This window comes from Aquarana catesbeiana, linkage group LG06, assembly GCF_042186555.1.
Source record: "Aquarana catesbeiana isolate 2022-GZ linkage group LG06, ASM4218655v1, whole genome shotgun sequence".
NCBI classification, from domain to species: Eukaryota; Metazoa; Chordata; class Amphibia; order Anura; family Ranidae; genus Aquarana; species Aquarana catesbeiana.
The window spans coordinates 143,904,687-143,925,787 of NC_133329.1; the positions used below are offsets into that span (position 1 = coordinate 143,904,687).

At 40.2% G+C, this 21,101-nt stretch overlaps 1 protein-coding gene across 1 annotated transcript in view; it reads left to right on the plus strand.

Annotated features, from left to right (window-relative positions):
• The window catches only part of BAIAP2L1 (BAR/IMD domain containing adaptor protein 2 like 1), a 193,671-nt gene that overhangs the window by 137,079 nt on the left and 35,491 nt on the right, over nt 1–21,101 (plus strand). The window contains exons 4-8 of the mRNA XM_073590998.1: nt 3,652–3,713; nt 15,531–15,602; nt 17,145–17,282; nt 18,062–18,214; nt 19,305–19,472. Coding sequence (XP_073447099.1) covers nt 3,652–3,713; nt 15,531–15,602; nt 17,145–17,282; nt 18,062–18,214; nt 19,305–19,472 — 593 coding nt within the window. The remainder of the gene's footprint in view (nt 1–3,651; nt 3,714–15,530; nt 15,603–17,144; nt 17,283–18,061; nt 18,215–19,304; nt 19,473–21,101) is intronic.

The following is a 21,101-nucleotide window of genomic DNA, read 5'->3' on the forward strand; positions in this document are numbered from 1 at the left end:
TATCATCTGTGCATTGTGCTCAGAAAAATACTGTTAATGTTGCACCAATTAGCAAATATTGACTCAAAGCCTGCACTGTATCATATCTCCAGCACGCCACACTGGGCACCAGCTGCCTGCCAGTCTTTTCAATAGATTGTAAGAGCTAGAATGCTCTGTGCGTGTGCTGAGAGTGCAGGAATAACTCTCCATATAATATAATGTTTGGAGTGAGAACAAATGCCTCGGTAAAACTTGGTTTAGATAAGTATAGAAATATCGCACTTCATAAATAAAAAATACAATGGACAGTGAAAGTTGATTACCACTGCATCCAATAGAAGGCTTTGGAGCTGAAACATTTTTTAGGACATTTCCTGTGTAAAAATAAATTACCTTTAATGATGGGTGCACCATTTATGAGTTATGTTGCGTTGGTTCAAACTTTTTTCATTCATCCCAGGGGGTACTGTAAGCACCACAGTTCTGGCACTAGTATGTTTGATAATAGAGGGTCGCTTGTCCCCTCCACACATCCATTCATAAAATGTTTTGTGTTCTTTTCACAATAGTTAGATGGTTTAAATGTAACTGGTCGTTTTTATGGGGCAACAGACTTGAATGTGAAACTGACCTCTGAATCTCAAACTTAAAATATTTTCATGTTGGCATTGAGGAGTATTAAATGCTAGTATCCTGACACCTAGAATGGTTAACAAAGTCATATAGAAGTCCTTTTGTTCCATGTATGCTAGTAGGTGAATGGCAGGCAGTGGAACATTTTACTCCCTGCTCAAAATGTTAATCTGATCAAAGATTTTAATTCCCTTTCTGACTGTTTAATCTGATTATAGTCTGTAGGTTACTTCAGAAGCTTCATGTTTATTACCAAGGGATGTATGTACATTTAATAAACATGAGGTTTCCCCGGTACTGAAGTGTTCCACACTCTGTATTGTACCAGCTCCTGTTCTCTCTGCACACAATTGTTCTTTCATCAGATACTCACTTTTGGTGATTTTCTGTGGACATCCAGACAATGTGAGGCTCTCAGTTTCCTTAACTAGAGTTTAGGTTATCACATAGACTGTGTTCTTGAGAAGCCGCATAGTTGGATGTAGACGATAACTGGGTTGACATGAGGGCAGAAATGCTCAGGTTACATCTTAAGGCATTGTATTTCCAGTTATTGGGTCTCATTCATTGTTTATTGGCAGGAGAACAATGACCGGATTGGACTGACACTGTAAATTCTTGTTAGATGAATGGGGCACTTAGACTGTCCTTTTTCAGTATACTTTCATAATATTCGGTTATTCTGGACAGTGGCTAGAAACCTGGTACTTGAATGCCCATTGAACGGTTTATATACTATTTCAATTTCACGTAGTGAAAGGTGCATTTTGCATGTATAACTAGCTAGCTGATTATTCCTAGCAGATTAGCAGCTGCTAGTGAATATTAAATTATATGGGTCTGTTTTACAGTACTGTTATGGTTAATGCAAACAAGATGCATAATAATAGTATATAACTGCTAATAACCTTCGGAGTGATGTATGTAAAAGTATCCATGCATGTACAGTCCAGAGATGTATGAGATTTATGTAGGTTTAGGGCTCATTCACATAGTGTTTTTCTAATCTATGTCCCGTGCAGGGTTGTGTTTTACCAGCATGAGGATGCACAGGTGTTGCATGCATCCCTGTGATGGAAGTCCCATCGCTGTCTTTTGTGACAGAGAGGCTGCTCAAACATGTGACATCCATGCAGCTGCTGAATTCCAAAAGATAGCTATGGGACTGCCAATACAACACCTGTGCCTACCCGTGGTGGTAAACATGGCCCTACTCATTAAACTGCCCTGTGTGAATGAGGCCTTATTAGATTGTGTTTTTCTGTGCTACCGGTAGCAGCCATGGTAGACAGGAGGAGGTGCCTGTAGTATACCTTTATTGCATTACTGGAAATTGTCAGAGGTTTGTGCTTAAAATCTTGCCCATGCTGCAATATTTATTTTAAACGGACCTTCAGTCCTGCTCTGTACCAGCTACGACCCCCCCCCCCCCCCACCTGGCATTACCATTTAAGTGCATGTGCAGATGTACTCAAGGACCTGACCTTTTGATCCTGGCAGAGCCCTTTGGCACACCTATGCATGTGGCAAAACCTGTGCGTGCAGATGTGCTGCAGTGCTCACTTGGAACTCGAAGCTCTGCAGTGCATCTGTGCATGGGAAAAAAATGTAATCCTTGCCTAGGTACCAAAAAATATCCCTAGATTAAAAAAAAAATTCAAATCCAATCAAAAGAGAGGGAAGGGGAGAGGAGGCAGGGCAACATGATTTATACTAGTAGGACTTGTTTAATCTAGTAGGAAACAGATAAGCATATACCTACTCTATACATACAGGCAGTGTATATAACTTAAGCTTTCACAAAGAATGAACTCCACCTAGTAAATAGCTGCACTAGCCTTAGCAAACATCTGATGTCATTGTGGCAGTGTAGATCTGTACACATGCCAGGAGCCTCTTAAATATTCATCTTGCATTGAATTGTAATGGAAAAATACATAATAAGGTAAACAAACCAAGAAGCAGCTGAGCAAGTATGAGCAGCTTCGCTTCCTGATCGTTCGGCACAGCAAGGTCACACCTTTCCCTTTCATCATGTGAAGTAAAAGCAAATAAAAATAAACAAAAATCGCATGCAGTCTGCGAATTGTATGCAGATCATCCATTTCTTATTATAGATCAGCCAAGAGTCGATTTGTTATCTCTAACAAGCTGGTATAGTAAGATGATGTTAGGATGTAAAGGAGAAAGTTTGTAAGCACGGTTTGACTACTGGCCACAAAACCCAAATAAACCCAAAGAATCAGAACCTTTTTTTCTATTTTGGATAGAGCACTGGAGGGTTATAACCCCTGGCAATTTTTTTTTTGCCATCTGTGTCCCATTGTGGAGATTTCCTTTCATGTCCTGTCCCATAGCTAAACAGGAAGTGAGAGGAAATCCCTGTAAATCAAGGGAATTTCTTGAGTACCCATTGGAAGATGTCTCTCTTACTTTTCTGGGGACAACCCAAAATTTGGGTAATTTTCTTTCACCCTTCTCATTAAAAGTGGAAGTAAATCTCAACGGGGGAGCCATATGGCAAAAAAAACATTGTGTCCAATGCCCCTTCTCTTGGGGCCTAGCACAGCAGTGCTACTCCTTCACCACTCTACTGAAAACAACAAAAATGTTTTGTCTGGACATTCTTTTTAAATGTAATGCTACAGATCCCACTGCTTATTACTCTCCAAATATATGTAATATTATATGAGGCTGACAACCTTATTCGTGTCTAATGAGAGATATAGGGTGATCTGAATAAATGTAGATTGCACATGCTCCATCGAGTTATTACTCTCATCTCTAGAAGTTCTTGAATCATACATTTGCTGTACAGTTTACACTTGACATACTGCAGATATTGACTGGCCATTTACTATAATTTACAGATAGCAGCAAACCTTGCTGAATTATGACCTGTGTGGAATTTCCCAGAACTTTCAAAAGACATTGTGTATGATATGATTGTTCTGTGTACTTTGTTTGATAGGAGCAATTATATAGTTCTATTGATTACATTTCAGAAATAGCTTATGTTATATGTTCTGTTCACAGGTATGGTCCTGCAGGAGATCTCTACTGTACACAAAAAGCTAAATGAAAACCTAGAAGAAAACGTATGTATTTTGCTAATATTGTTGTAGTATAATGTAGTATTTTAATAAAACCACTTCAATAGCTCATTGACATTGAGGAAAATATTTATTTTCTGATGCCAATAGCACTTCAAAACAAACCTTTTAGGTTGAATATCATAACAAACATATAGCATTCCTAACAAAAAGTACCCCAAATCTGCCCACAGAATCTTAGCCCAGCCTATTTTACATAATGTGAAATCACTTTGTAGTGGTTAAAATATAAATTAAAAAAAAAAACACAATAAATGATATATACAGTGCTTTGAAAAAGTATTCATACCCCTTGAAATTTTCCACATGTCATGTTACAACCAAAAATGTAAATGTATTTTATTGGAATTTTATGTGATAGACCAACACAAAATGGCACATAATTGTGAAGTGGAAGGAAAATGATAAATGGTTTTCAACATTATTTACAAATATCTGAAAAGTGTGGCGTGCATTTATATTCAGCCCCCCTGAGTCAATACTTTGTAGAACCACCTTTTGCTGCAATCACATCTGCAGATCTTTTTGGGTATGTCTCTAAAAGCTTTGCACGTCTAGAGTGACATTTTTGCCCATTCTTTGCAAAATATCTTAAGCTCTGTCAGATTGGATGGAGAGCGTCTGTGAACAGCAATTTTCAAGTCTTGCCACAGATTCCCAATTGGATTTAGGTCTGGACTTTGACTGGGCCATTCTAACACATGAATATGCTTTGATCTAAATCAGTCCATTGTAGCTCGGGCTGTATGTTTAGGGTTGTCCTGCTGGAATGTGAACCTATGCCCCAATCTCAAGTCTTTTGCAGACTCCAACTTTTCTTCTAAGATTGCATTGTATTTGACTCTATCCATCTTCCCATCACTCTGACTAGCTTCACTGTCCCTGCTGAAGAAAAACATCCCCACAACATGATGCTGCCACCATCATGTTTCACGGTGGGGATGGTATGTTCAGGGAGATGTTCAGTGTTTTCGCCATACATAGCGTTTTGCTTTTAGGCCAAAAAATGTAATTTTCCACTTGTTTACTGTGTCCCCCACATGGCTTTTTTCAAACTGCAAACGGGACTTCTTATGGCTTTCTTTCAACAATGGCTTCCTTTTTGCCACTCTTCCATAAAGGCCAGATTTGTGGAGTGCACGACTAATAGTTGTCCTGTGGACAGATTCTCCCACCTGAGCTGTAGATCTCTGCCGCTTCTCCAGAGTTACCATGGGCCTCTTGGCTGCTTCTCTGATTAATGCTCTCCTTACCCGGCCTGTCAGTTTAGGTAGACAGCCATGTCTTTCCGTTTTTGGATGATTGATAGAACAGTGCTCTGTTCAAAGCTTGGGATATTTTTTTAATAGCCCAAACCATGCTTTAAACGTCTTCACATCTTTATCCTTGACCTGTCTGGTGTGTTCCTTGGCCTTCATGATGCTGTTTGTTCACTAAGGTTCTCTAATAAACCTCTGAGGGCTTCACAGAACAGCTGTATTTATACTAAGATTAAATTACACACAGGTGGACTCTATTTACTAATTAGGTGACTTCTGAAGGCAATTGGTCACTAGATTTTAGTTAGGGGTATCAGAGTAAAGGGGACTGAATACAAATGCGGGCCACACTTTTCAGATATTTATTTGTAAACAAAATTGAAAACCATTTATCATTTTCCTTCCACTTCACAATAATGTGCCCGTTTGTATTGGTCTATTACATAAAATCCCAATACAATATAATTATGTGTTTGGTTGTAACATGACAGCATGTGGAAAGTTTCAAGGAGTATGAATACTTTTTCAAGGCACTGTAAGTATAGATGCAATAATATAGTGTGTGTATTACTTGGTTAAGCTTATTTAAGATACTGGAGCGTCTAAACATCACTTTAGAAATGTTTTTTACATAGTTTTTTTTTTTAGCTGTGCTTTTACTAGCTAATAGAAACCAATACTGATGCAAAATCCAACAAACTTGTTGATGACAGGTGTACCGTTTTTTAATTTTTTAAAATTTTGTATAGTAAAAGCTTAGTTTCTTTAAAAATGTAAATACCTTCAGACCTATTGATCAATCGACTTCTGTACAGCTACCCTGTTGGGAATTTTTCCCGAGCAATAAGTACGATTTTTCTTCGATCGTTCATAGGAAAATTGTTTACCAGAACATTCTTTCTTGCTGATATTGAGTCAACTTATTTCGTTTAAAAGCCCGTAAAATTTCATCCAGATCAGCTATTTCAATGGGATCCCAGATGTATAGAAAACCACATTCGTAGTTAGAAATTTGTTGAAGTAAAGGATCTCCAAATATGAAGAAAAGAAATGTTTTAGACCTCTAATTGACCCATCCCTAGCATGTAACGCACACCTGCCTGTATTTTGTGATAGCCGCTAATTTTCCCAAGCCAGTTTGAGCAGTTTCGAGGAAATGACATCACTTTGTCAAAGTATTTTCAGAATTTGATTAGGCAGCATACAAATATTCTGCTTTCTGTCAATGGGCCTGCAAGAACACATAGCATCATATACCATATATGTTCTCAGACATACCAGCTCATTCCGGATAATGGTAGAGATTGTCATTTCATATAACCTGAATCATGAAGTTGCTGTTAAGATGATTTAAATATGACATACCTGTTATTTATAGTGGAATTCTAGGCAAAAGACTAAAAATGAAGTACAGTGAAGGCAAACGGTGGTTACACCAAATATTGATTTGATTTGGATTTCCCTTTTTTGTATTAATCGATCAAAATAAACTATTGACGTGTCTATATATTTTTATTAATTTATATAAATTAATATGGGTACTTATATAGTGCCATCAATTACGCAGTGCCTTACGCATATATATTGTGCATTCACATCAGCCCCTGCCCTCAAGGAGCTTACAATCTAAGGTTCCTATTTCACATTCATACATACTAGGGACAATTTAGACAGGAGCCAGTTAACCCAACAGCATGTCTTTTGAGCATGAGAGGAAACCGCAGTACCTGGAGAAAACCCGCACAGGGAGAACATGCCAACTCCACGCAGGTAGTGCCATGGTTGGGATTCAAACCATTATTTCTGAAAGAGCAGTCCAAATTTACAGCATGTTTCCAGACATGCCTAAAACGTTGCACAGTAGTGTATATGTTTTACTGCTTTACCTGGCAAAGGGTCTGACGTTTTGGCTAGCTAATCTTCTGATATACACCTCTTCTGATATTTTCGATCACTGCTACTTCTTAGTTTAGCATTACTATTCCATGCTCACTGGACAGAGTTAATGATGTCCTGTCTGAGGAAACTCAAAATAAACAGGTCACACAGGAAGCTTGTGAATGACATATCGCTTATGTGACAGTATGGAAAATATGTGAAACTGTCTGCATAGAATACAAATCCTCCGGCGGGTTAAATAGTAAACATGTATCTCAACTGTGCTTTTACCTGAAGTTTTCTTTAACAAATATAGTCCATAGCAATAGAGCACTCCTTTTGGCAATATTATCCCCTGCATGTACTCCAGCACATGAACATTATAAAAATCTCACAGGTATGTGGTAGTAAGACAAGACACATTAACAGTAATCATTTTATTACATTAGTGTATACATGTTCTTTAACACATGTACTGCAAACTGTATGCCTGTTTTACATCTGACTGTTGTACTCTACCTTTAGAGCCCTAAGAGCCTCATGCGGCACTTTGACATTTATTGGGCCCGTGGTTGGTTTTGCTGCTTTCTCAGAAGAGGGAAGGAAAAATATATTGTTTTGACTGGATTCTAGTAGTTACAACTCCAGTTCCAAAAAAAGTTGTGATGCTGTGTAAAATCTACATAAAAACAGAATGCAATGATCTGCAAATCTCATAAACCAATAAAATTTTATTCAGAAACGTATCTCAACTACTCAACAGTCCTGGGTCTGGTTTATTTCAGGATGCGGCAAATGTTTTCAATCGGTGAAAGGTCTGGACTGCAGGCAGGCGAGTTAACGTGTTACTAAACCCACAACAGTAAAATCAGTCTATATATGCAGTAAAGCATGCTTGTTATACTCACTGTGGAACCTAAGGGGTTAATCCTCTGCATTGTGTAAAAGGGCTGCTTGATCCTGTCTTCTTTCTCTGATCCTCCCCTTCTTCAACTGTTCCCAATCTATCTGCTGATCAGTGCCTTTGAAGTCACTCCACATGTTCAGTTTGGTGTGTATTGCTAGAGATTTTTTTTTTTTTTTGGGGAGGGTGCATGTGATCGACACAGGGGCTAATCAGCATTGTCCAGAGGGTCAGGGGTCTTGCAGCCTCATAGGACAGTCAGAGGAGAATAAAAAACTCCTCCTACAAGCTTTAACCAGACACCGATAGAAGTCACAAGACTGCTATATACTGCTGATGAGAAAAGGTATTTAGCAGTTTATATTTACTAAAAAGTTGCATTTCCATGTTCTGTGTACTGTCAGAGACCAGATATAGTGAATGCAGGGTCCTGGCTTTAGTAACACTTTAAGCACTGGGACTACTATGAGGCTGTGCTGTTGTCATAGATGCACTATGTGGTTTAGAATTGTCCTGCTGAAATATCCAAGGCCATTCCTGCAAAACACGTTTGGATGGGAGCATATGCTGCTCAAAAAAGCTGGAAAAAAATTCAGCATTGATGGTGCCTTTCTGGATGTGCAAGCTGCCCACTCCATATGCACTAATATTCCCCCTTACCATCAGATATGCAGGCTTTTGAACTGAGTGCTGATACAAGAAGCAAGAAGGTCTCTTTAGTCCTGAGGATGCAGCGCCCATGGTTGCCAAAAGAATATCAGATTTCCATTCGTCTGACCACAGAACAGTTTTCCACTTTGCAACAGACCATTTTAAATGCACTTTGGCCCAGAGACAACGGCTGCGTTTATGGATCATGTACAGATATGGCGACTTTGCATGATAGAGATTTAACTTCCCTGTTTTTTTGGATGGCACTGGTGTTCATATCCATCACAGAATCATGCCGGTATAATGCAGTGTCGTCTGAGGGCCCGAAATTCACGGGCATTCAAAATTGTATTTTCAGCCTTGTCCCTTGCGCACAGAGATTTCTCCAGATTCTCTGAATCTTTTGATGATATGTACTGTAGATGGGTTTGCAATTTTACGTTGAACATTATTCTGAAATTGTTCAAAATTTTTAGATGCAACTTTTTAGATTGGTGAACCTCTGCCCATCTTTACTTCTGAGACACTCTTGACTCTCTAAGATGCTCTTTTTATACCCAGTCATGTTACTGACCTGTTGCCAGGTAACCTAATTAGTTGCAAAATGTTCTTCCAGGTCTTCCTTGTACCACTTACTTTGCCCACGTTTTGAGATGTGGTGCTGCCATAAATTTCAAAATCACCCTATTTTCTCCATTTAAACATTTTTATGTTTTTCTATTTTCTGTTGTGAATAAAATGTTTTTTTAGATTTGCAAAACATTGCATTCTGTTTTCATGTAGATTTTACGCAGCATCCCAGCTTTTTTGAAATTGGGGTTGTAAATGGATTGGGTTATTTCTTTCACACTATTAATTTTTCTGTACTGTCCACTACTTGTATATGTTTTTTTTCCTTTTATCTTTTATAATTTATTTCACAAATCACTAGGGGAAATTTCAGTATAAAAATGTCAGTCATTTTGTTAGGGGAGATGTAGGGACAGCTGTAGTACAGTGGTGGTCAACTTGACAAATCTCCTTGATCTCTCCCAGTCTCTTGTGAAGTGTCTCCTTAAGTATGTCTAAAGAAAAAGAGGAGGGGCCAGAGTGGTCCCAAGAATGCCAACAAAGGGAGAAGCTACCACATAATGAGATCAAAAATGTACAAAAAACTTTATTGAAACATTTGTATAGAAACATATAGTAAGGGATCCCACGTCTGTGGATCTAGTCCACACAGGTGGGATCCGTTCCTCCACAATATCAAGAGACCATGAAAAAATAAAAAAGCAAAAAACAACCTTGTGTTAAAAATAGACAGTGGTGGGTCAACCCAGCTTACCTTAAGTTCCCCTACCGAGCCCCAATTTCCCCAGGGAGACCAAGCAAAAGTATACTAATGAATGGATTAAATCTTGTGAACTACTGACACGGATTCCACCCACTGGGGGAAGCACAACCAGATACAGGGATATGGGCAATTGTTACCCAGTAATTCCTGTGCCTAGGCTCAAGTATATGATACAGGTATACTATATGCAGCCGCTAGATGGGCAATGTAAAGTCCGAGTCCCAATAGTGCAATAGTATACCCTGAGTGTGGGTGCCTGATATGTCCATAATGAGGATAACACTGTATTTCGATATATAACAGGGTACACACGGTGAAAGCTCCTGATCCAGGTTGAAGCCAGTGCAGTTGGTCCCGGCCGTAAACAGGATGGATTAACTGCAGAAATGAACTTAAATATAATGTATGGGCTACAACAAGGGTAGTATCACCGGCGTCATTGCTTCAACGTTCACATGTGATCCCTGTGTTTAGTTTAAATAGACATACAGTCTTGGCACCCAAAATGCCCAGAATACCAGTCATGGGGTGTGTGCAGTCCTGTTCTTGGAGCTGGCTCCTGTAATGGGCGTGTGATAGCTGCTTCAATGTGTCCACAATATGCAGCGCTGTTCAGCTGAATGATCTAAGCATGGGGGATAGAGTGTATGACGGTACAGTGGCAGGTATAGGTCAGTTCAAGACACAGGGTTCTTACCCATCCTGCCATTCAGCACGATAGCCGGCCGGATCCCTCCATGCGATCATAAGGTCAGCGCATGAAGACTCGGGACCCGCTTCGCCTCTGAATCCTCGTTTGGCTTCCGTCAAGGAAGGGACGGCTTAGCGTACTGGGACTTCCGAGTGAACGTGCTGTTGGTACGCTGTTTGCTGTATGAATGGATGGCCACTGGAGGGCACTGCTTCACATATCCATAACGATACTGGTGTGAGGGATAACCATAGAAGAGCCAGGCTGTAAATGTTAAAGAACTGCTCTGGGACAGTGAAGAGGAGGGGGGGGACCAACTGCACTGGCCCCAACGTCTATGGCATCGAATTGTCAGGACAATATACTTCAGTGATAACCATCTTTATATAGGGGTTACTCCCCAATCAATGTAGATGCACCTAAAAAAAAAAAATCTTTAGCGCCATCTTGTGGTAACAACTTAGAATAGCAATCAAATCGTCTAAAGATTACACAGGTATAGACAATCCAAATAACAGTCAAATATCAGGTGAAAAAGAATTTTTTATAATATGCTGATAATAATAGCTGGCTTATTAGTTTCCACAATGGGGGACATGAATAGACTCCAGGGGGGTAATGGAAACCATAGAAACAAAAGACAGACAGCAGGAAATAAAGGCCAAACAGGAACAACCAGGCAACCAATGGAGGTAGTACAAGGGGTCAACAGTATATTACCCCTATGGACCTAGCTAGTCACGTGTGAAGGAAAGAGGGGAGGGGGAAGGAGTGAGGGGAGGGGGGTAAGGGTTGGAAGGGGGAGGGGGGTAAGGGTTGGAAGGGGGAGGGGGGAAGGAAGGAGTGAGGGGGAGGGGAAGGGGCATGCCAGTGTCCATCATAGTAAGTCCCAGTATGTAATTTAAAAAGTCAAGGCTCCAGAAATATTTTTAGACTGAGTTCTGCGTTCAAGCCCTTGGGCTGGAGTGTCTGGAGTCTATATATCCATGTTTTTTCTTTCTTTAGAAGGACCGCGTCAAAATCACACCTGCAATCTGAGAGGTTGAGAGCATAAAACCCCTCGACAGTGAGGCCTGTTGTCTTACCATGATGGACCTGCAGAAAATGTTGGGCTATTGGCGTCTCTTCCTTGACGCGAATGCTTTTTAGGTGTTCCGTGAACCGAATCCGTAGCTTGCGCTTGGTCTTGCCGACATATAGTTTTTGACAGGGGCATTCTAAAATATATAGAACCCTCGATGTACTACAATTAATAAATGAATTAATTGTGTACTCATGGCTTGAATTTGAGTCACGGAACGTTTGAGTGCGGTCGACAAACCTACATGTGGTGCAGTGGCCGCATGGGAACGTTCCCTTCCTCTAGGCAAGTCTGTGAGACAGTTCCTATCAACAGGACATCTAAATTCGGACTCCACTAGCGCATCTTTTATGTTTCTTGCTCTTTTAGCTACCATGAGGGGTCTGTCCCCAACGATCTCCCTCAGCTTGTCAGATCTAGTCAAAATATGCCAGTGTTCAGATAGTATGGAGCGCAGCTGTTGCCACTGTACTCCAAATGGAGTAATGAAGCGCAATACGATGCCATAGACATTGGGGGTCCCCCCCCTTCACTGTCTCGGAGCAAGTCTTTAACATTTACAGCCTGGCTCTTCTATGGCTATCCCTCACAGCAGTATTGCTATGGATATGTGAAGCAGTGCCCTCTAGTGGCCATCCATTCATACAGCAAACAGCGTACCGAAAGCGTGTTCACTCGGAAGTCCCAGTACGCTAAGCTGTCCCTTCCTTGACGGAAGCCAAACGAGGATTCAGAGGCGAATCGGGTCCCGAGTCTTCATGCGCTGACCTTATGATCGCATGGAGGGATCCGGCCGGCTATCGTGCTGAATGGCAGGATGGGTAAGAACCCTGTGTCTTGAACTGACCTATACCTGCCACTGTACCGTCATACACTCTATCCCCCATGCTTAGATCATTCAGCTGAACAGCGCTGCATATTGTGGACACATTGAAGCAGCTATCACACGCCCATTACAGGAGCCAGCTCCAAGAACAGGACTGCACACACCCCGTGACTGGTATTCTGGGCATTTTGGGTGCCAAGACTGTATGTCTATTTAAACTAAACACAGGGATCACATGTGAACGTTGAAGCAATAACGCCAGTGATACTACCCTTGTTGTAGCCCATACATTCTATTGAAGTTCATTTCTGCAGTTAATCCATCCTGTTTACGGCCGGGACCAACTGCACTGGCTTCAACCTGGATCAGGAGCTTTCACCGTGTGTACCCTGTTATATATCGAAATACAGTGTTATCCTCATTATGGACATATCAGGCACCCACACTCAGGGTATACTATTGCACTATTGGGACTCGGACTTTACATTGCCCATCTAGCGGCTGCATATAGTATACCTGTATCATATACTTGAGCCTAGGCACAGGAATTACTGGGTAACAATTGCCCATACCCCTGTATCTGGTTGTGCTTCCCCCAGTGGGTGGAATCCGTGTCAGTAGTTCACAAGATTTAATCCATTCATTAGCATACTTTTGCTTGGTCTCCCTGGGGAAATTGGGGCTCGGTAGGGGAATTTAGGGTAAGGTGGGTTGACCCACCACTGTCTATTTTTAACACAACGTTGGTTTTTGCTTTTTTATTTTTTCATGGTCTCTTGATATTGTGGAGGAACGGATCCCACCTGTGTGGACTAGATCCGCAGACGTGGGATCCCTTACTATATGTTTCTATACAAATGTTTCAATAAAGTTTTTTTGTACATTTTTGATCTCATTATGTGGTAGCTTCTCCCTTTGTTGGCATTCTTGGGACCACTCTGGCCCCTCCTCTTTTTCCTTAGGCTCACTGTTTATTGCTACTTGGGAAGGAGCCCGTCAGTTTGACGAATCGTATAGATCATATCCTATACAATTCCTTTTATTTACATGAGTTGATTCAATTTACATGAGTACATGAGTTGATTCAATTACATGAGTTGATTCAATTCAATTGAATTGATTCAATAATTTTTTTCCTTAAGTATGTCCCCAGTCCCCCAACAACTATGGCATGTTTGCAGTCTCTGTCCATTTGGTATGGCATGCCTGCAGTCTCTGGTGCCTGTAACATTACATTTACTGAATTCTTTGTGATGACAAGGGCTACACTTGAGCCCCCTCCCCTTTGTCAAGTAAGTTGACCACCACTGTACTTTACTATAACACTTTTATAGTTGTTGCTATCTAGAGCATGATTAAACCTGGAAGCAGGTTAATGAAAAGTAGGACAAAAACACTAATATCTGCTAGACCAAGGCACTATATATACAGTTGTACTCATAAGTTTATATACCCTGGCAGAATTTATGATTTCTTGGCCATTTTTCAGAGAAGATGAATGATAACACAAAAACGTTTCTTTCACTCATGGTTAGTGTTTGATTTATTATCAATCAACTGTGTTTACTCTTTTTAAATCATAATGACAACAGAAACTACCCAAATGACCCTGATCAAAAGTTTACATACCCCAGTTCTTAATACCGTGTATTGTCCCCTTTAACATCAATGAAAGCTTTAAGTCTTTTGTGGTATTTGTAGATGAGGCTCTTTATCCTCTCATATGGTAAACCTGCCCATTCCTCTTGGCAAAAAGCCTCCAGTTCCTTAAAATTCTTGGGCTGTATTGCATGAACTGTACAGTTGAGATCTCCCCAGAGTGGCTCAATGATATTGAGGTCAGGAGACTGAGATGGCCACTCCAGAACCTTCACTTTATTCTGCTGTAGCCAATGACAGGTCAACTTGGTATTGTGTTTTGGATCATTGTCATGTTGGAATGTCCAAGTACATCCCATGCGCAGCTTCCTGGCTGATGAATGCAAATGTTCCTCCAGTATTTTTTGATAACATACTTCAATCATCTTGCCATCAATTTTGACCAAATTTCCTGTGCCTTTTGTAGCTCACACATTCCCAAAACATCAGCGATTCACCTCCGTGTTTCACAGTAGGAATGGTGTACCTTTCATCATAGGCCTTGTTGACTCCTCTCTAAATGTAGCGTTTATGGTTGTGGCCAAAAAAGATCAATTTTTGGTCTCATTCTCCAAATGACTTTGTGCCAGAAGGTTTGAGGCTTGTCTCTGTGCTGTTTGGCGTATTGTAAGCGGGATACTTTGTGGCATTTGCAATGGCTTTCTTCTGGCGACTCGACCATGCAGCCCATTTTTCTAGAAGTGTCTCCTTGTGCATCTTGAAACGGCCACACCACATGTTTTCAGAAGGTCCTGTATTTCACCTAAAGTTATTTGTGGGCTTTTCTTTGCATCCTGAACAATTTTCCTGGCAGTTGTGGCTGAAGTTTTAGTTGGGTCTACCTGACTGTGGTTTGGTTTCAACAGAACCCCTAATTTTCCACTTCTTGATTAGAGTTTGAACACTGCTGATTGGCATTCTCAATTCCTTGGATGTCATTTTATACCCCTTTCATGTTTTATACAGTTCAACTACCTTTTCCCGCAGATCCTTTGACAATTCTTTTGTTTTCCCCATGACTCAGAATCCAGAAACGTCAGTGCAGCACTGGATGAAAGATGCAAGGGTCTGTCAGGAGTCCAGAAACTCATTGACCTTTTATACACACACACAAATTACAAGCAAACAGATCACAGGTGAGGATGGTTATCTTTAATAGCCATTCAAACCCCTTTGTGTCAACTTGTGTACATGTTATCAGGCCAAAATCACCAGGGTATGTAAACTTTTGATCAGGGTCATTTGGGTGGTTTCTGTTGTCATTATGATTTAAAAACATGAACATTTTTTAAACATGGTTGATTGATAATAAATGGCTTCAGCCAAACAATAACCATGAGTGAAAGAAATGTTTTTGTGTATTTATTCATATTCTCTGAAAAATGGCCAAGAAATCATAAATTCTGCCAGGGTATGTAAACTTATGAGCACAACTGTGTATGTGTGTGTGTGCATACATTAAAAATATAATATTTGTGGTCACCACATTGTTCTAGTGTGTCTATTTTTAAATATTTTCCCAATATTAAATTTTTCTTCAGTTTAGAAAGTTCCACCGAGAAATAATTGGAGAACTAGAGAAGAAGACAGAACAAGATATCAAATATATGAATGTAAGTACATGGCCTGTGCTAGAATTTGAAAATTTGAGCTGCAGTAGTTTGTCTTTCATCCTTTCCAGATAGGACTGACATATATAGGTAAACTGCTCTGTCACTTGCCATAGTGTTTAGCTATTTATATACCTTGTGGCTTTGTTTCTGTGGACACTGAGGTGTGTTATGTAGTTTTACTTTGCATTAACTGCTGAGAATTTAGAAAAATCTGTTTAGACCTGAGAACTCCGGCTGTGAGGTTATAGCAGCTGGTAAGGAGGGAGATGGTGTCATAATTACATCTGCCCCAGAGCAATATACTCAGAGGCTCTGGGAACTTTCAGACTTGCAAGTGTAGTCAGATGAAGAAAAACCAAATCAATAGCTGTGGTGAGGCAGCTCCCACACAGCAAGGCTTCCCTTGATGAGCTCCCAACAGTATTTCAAATCCTAGAAATACACAAAGGAGCTCCAGATCAAAATCTGACAAAAGTTTAAGATAGTTGTAATTGATGGTAAAAAAAATAATATCAAAATAATAATATCAAAACAGCCAACTTGACAGCAGTTGCCTAGCAGCAATGGCAAGTTCAATACTTGTCCAATCTAGAACTGTGAAGTCACCGTTTTCTCCAAGTCCTTCCAAGTTTTATCCTGCAGTGAACCCTAAAGAAGGGGGAGTGTTGTTGCCCTTGAAATTTGTTGGATGTTTTTATATGAATCTCTTGTTTTTTTTTAGCAGCAATTAAAATGATCTTGGCCTCTTTTATCTGATTTTGGTCTGGTACTCCTTTCTGTACTTCTGTAATTACATCTGTGTTTTTCCCTCTGCCTAAGGCCCCTTCCACACGAGGCGGATCCATTTCAGTGGAGTCCGCCAGCTCAGTGGGAGATCTCTCCGTTGATCTCCGCTGAGCCGGAGGATGACAGGTCCGTCTCTGCTCATTGAGCTGGGAGGGGCCTGTCGAGCGCCGCTGATTCCTATGGAGAGATCGGACGAAAATGGACAGCATGTCCGTTTTCATCAGATCTCATCCGATCCGCCAGGACGGGTGGCAAACGTATCGCTGTACGTCTGATTTTAGCTGGTCGGATGTCAGCGGGACATGTCACCACTGACATCTGTTGCTCCATAGACCTGCATGGAGCGTCCGTTCAGGTCCACCTAAAAAAACTGACTGGCGGACCTGAACAGTCCGCCCGTGTGAAAAGGGCCTTAGACTTCGTGGCTCAGGTTCTCTGCAACATATTTGGGCAATGTTTTGCAACCACATGCTAACTTAACTGCAAGGACTACACCCAAAATTAGTTTTATAACTTTCAATGGAGATCTTTCTAAATAAACCACACAAAAGGGCCACCTGCTTTATGATTCTGCATACAATTAAATTGTAATTTGTAAACCTTTTTTGAGCATTCTGGTTCTTTCATAGTATATTGCACCACACAGTTTTCCATCCTGATAAATAAAAGCGATGCTGTAAGCCTTACACAAAACTGAAAGGATTCTAGGGTTGTGTTTTTCAGTATATTGAATCATATTTTGTCTTTTGCTGTCAGGCCACACTAAAGAAATTCCAGACAGAACACAGACATAAAATTGATTCTCTTGAGAAATCACAGACAGAACTAAAGAAATTGAGGAGAAAAAGCCATGGGGCCAGAAATGCAGCCAAGTATGACGTCAAAGAATCAGAGGTTTGTATGTTAAACAGTCTTGTATGTGCTACGTATCCGTGCAGCTACTACATATATTTTATCTATATGTCCAACTTTTCTAACATTTTCTTTCATTTATATCAGTTTTGCTTTTTACTGGCAGTCTCTGTACAGGTTTCCTGTAGCCAACAGAATACGGTTTAAAGCAGCTTCTCCCAACCTTTTCAATACAGAGGATCCCTTGAAATGACTTTCTGGGCTCGGGGAACCCCTGCTAAAAATTACTATATCTGCATTAGTGTGATGGACAATGGTAAAAAGGCTTCTTGCACTCGTGGACATTGGGAAGAATTGCCCCCTTACAGATCGCTAAAACGATTAATGTGGTCAGTTGGAACTTATCTGAGAGGCAGAAATTGCTCATTGCTCAAGGAACCCCTAGCAATCTCTGGAGGAACCCTAGGTTTCCATAGAACCCTGCTTGAGAAACCCCAGTTTTTAAACTTTTATTTTCAGCATATAATGCCATCAAAATTCTAGCTCATTCTTATAATCTCTGGGTGTCCCTTGTATTTGGTCACTATACACAGCATTGTAAAATATGTTTATATATAAATTCATAAGTGGTTATTCCGCATAGGGTGGCAAGGTTTATAAAATGTATATTAAATGAAGGAGTATACAAAAGTTAGTTGTCTACCAATAACACATTGAAAATATATCAAAATTCCTGCCATCAAAATTATACTTTTGAATTTTTGACCCGTCTCGCCAGTAGTTGGTGAAAATTAAGTCTTCTATTCTTTTTGTATATATAGTACTTAGAGACCATCACTTCCCGCGAGAATGAAATCCAGAGATTCATAGCTGATGGCTGCAAAGAAGCACTATTGGAGGAGAAGAGACGTTTCTGTTTTCTGGTGGACAGGCACTGTAATTTTGCAAATTATCTCAATTATTATCACATACAGGTGAGAATTCAGATTATAGATTTATAATGTTGTCTTTTATTGTTAAAATACAAGCCAAAGCCACACACCCTGCATTACATTTGTTTTCGGATGGTATAAGTTTACTTAGCAAAATGTGATTTAGTAAACATCAGACTAAAAAGAATGCAAGAATATAGTTGTCTATCTTAAGTCACTGTTCACTAGCTTATGTACAATTGTATACCTGAATAATTGAGAAAATCAGCTTTGATTAGTCCATATCTCTTTGGATGTACAAACTGCTCCATGACTTTATCTGAGTTTGTATGTTGTACCTTTTGTTTTTATGAGTTTTCTTTTATATTGCAAAGGATACAGACAAGTTATTCATAGGTCACAAACTTTGGCCCTAGTATACATGTGTTTGATTGTCGGGGCACTAGATGTGAACACCCCTTAAGGACAGAATTTATACTCTCTAGCTGTGCATGGCCAAATTTGTTGACTCTAAATAATATATTATAAAAAAAGCTTTAAGCATTAATACATCTGCCAACCCTTACTTGGACCATTGGTACCCACCTATTCTACAAAACTTTGATCTCATTCAGTTTTTACAAGTGGTATTAAAGCGGAGCTCCAGATCCCCGCCACCCCCAACACCCCCCCCCCCCATCGAACCCAGGGACCTGCTCCCCCCATAAGGTGCTAAATGTGGCACCGGATGGGGGGGGGGAGAGGCAGACAAGCTTTGCCTTGTGGGTGGAGCACCACTTTAAAATGTATTATTAGTTCCCTTTTGAGAAGTAGGGGTACATTATTTTTTTTGCCACGCTGTTGTAAATCCTGTTCCTCATATTCACAGTCTGATTTGATGAGACTCAGGGGGGCTCCATTTTTCTTAAATCAATTTCTTGTGAAATGGGACGATTGCCCTTAGCAAACAACCAAAATGCACAGGATTCATTTTTTCAAATTCGGCAGTAAATCTGATTTGGTTGCTATGAGTAAGAGCTGGAGTTTTGCACCAGTGTTTGTTAATCAGCCCTAATAAGCTGCAGGTGAGGTGTTCTTTACAGACATTGTAGAAAAGCCTTTTTATGTCAACCATTTTTTATAATCATGACAGAGTACTGATCTGCTCACCACCAAAATACCCAAGTGGCAGGAAACCTGTATGGATGTCTCACAAGTCCCAGACAATATCGGTAACATGATCCAAGATCTGAAGACTCCTAGAACCACTCCTATCTCTGGTACCCCGGAACCATCTCCACTCATGGACAAGAAGGCACTGGTAAGACACCAGTACAAGCCACCTCATAACTGCCGGGGGTGACATTTCTCCTTACTACTAAGTGACATGGGCTGCTTTTTGCCCGTCGCACAGCAAGGTGTCTAAAATGATTTGAAGCTGTTGCATATCTCAGTGAGATTGCCAGTGATAAATTATCTTGCTGTTTGTTGTGTTAGAAAGTATATCACGTTTATGGCCTTCATGATAAAGCATTCATCACAAATCAAACCTCCATACAATGCATGACTGTTGCATTGTTTTAATTTTATAGTGCTGTCCTTGTAATGTAATTTGCATTATGTAGATAATAAGAGAAACTTTTACATATAAATTATGAACGTTAGCTGGATATTTGTTGTATCCATTGGCTAGAACAGAATCGTTTAAGATGCTTCCAAGACAATCCTGCCAACATATTTTCTCTGAAATGAACAAGCTGCACAACTTATATTAGTAAATCAGTTTATTGAATATAATTTTTTTTAAATTTAGAAACAAGAAGCAAATTATACATTTACATATCTTCTCCAATAAAAGCCTATGGATATGCAAAAAAGGGATATCTGTAAATATTCTATTTACAGTGGAACCTCAGTTTGTGAGTAACGTGGTTAATGAGCGTTTCGCAAAACGAGCACTGTATTTCTAAAAATCCTAACTCGGTTTGCGAGTGTTGTCTCGTAATATGAGCAGGATTCAGGACAAAAGCGGTGTGCAGTACCGCTTTTGGCCTGAGGTGGGGGGGCGCCGGAGCCGAACAGCGCCGATCGTCAGCGTTCGGAAATGCACTGACAGGCCTGAGGACAGTTTGGCTGACCTCGGAAAAGCTTGTGAACAGAGTCTTTCTGAGGTTTGCCGAGGTCAGTCAAAGTGTGCTCGGGCCTTTTCGGCCGCTTCCGAGGCTCTCCGGCGCCCCCCCGCCTCTGGCCGCATGCGGTATTGCATCCCAATGCGGAACAAATTATTTTAGTTTTCATTGACTTCAATGGGAAAACTCGCTTTGATATGCGAGTACTTTGGATTACGAGCATACTCCTGGAACAGATTATGCTCGTAATCCGAGGTTCCACTGTAATAGCATATAAAAAAAAAAATACCTCTGGGGTACTCAAATATAAAGCACCCCTGAGTAGGACTTGGGTCCTACCACACATGGTGAGATTATTTATTAATTTAATTCTGGTCGGGCCAGTATGCTGCAGTGGTGCAGTGAACGCTGTTTTCTGTGGATGTTTTTAAGACAAAAATGTATATTGCACACAAAAGTAATCTGCAGGCTAAAATCTGGCTGCTCAATGAGGGAGAGAGGCTGTAGAGAAAAATAGTCTGTCTAATTTATACTAATTTAAAGACAAATAACTTTCGGAAATATGAGACACATTACAGATCTTCTTTTTTTTCTTTTATTTGATTCTGGAGTATAAATATAACTTATAGAGGGGACTCTGTCATCGGGAAACGTGTGTTTTACTATTTCACTGTTCACGTATAGCATACAGTAGTTGTATATCAGTGATGTGTCAACCTAATTATTTGATAGATATATCTACTTTTTCTAGATATATGGTAATACCATTCTACTGCTTTCACTTGTTTAGCTTTCAACACTGATACTTTACTAAGAAATGT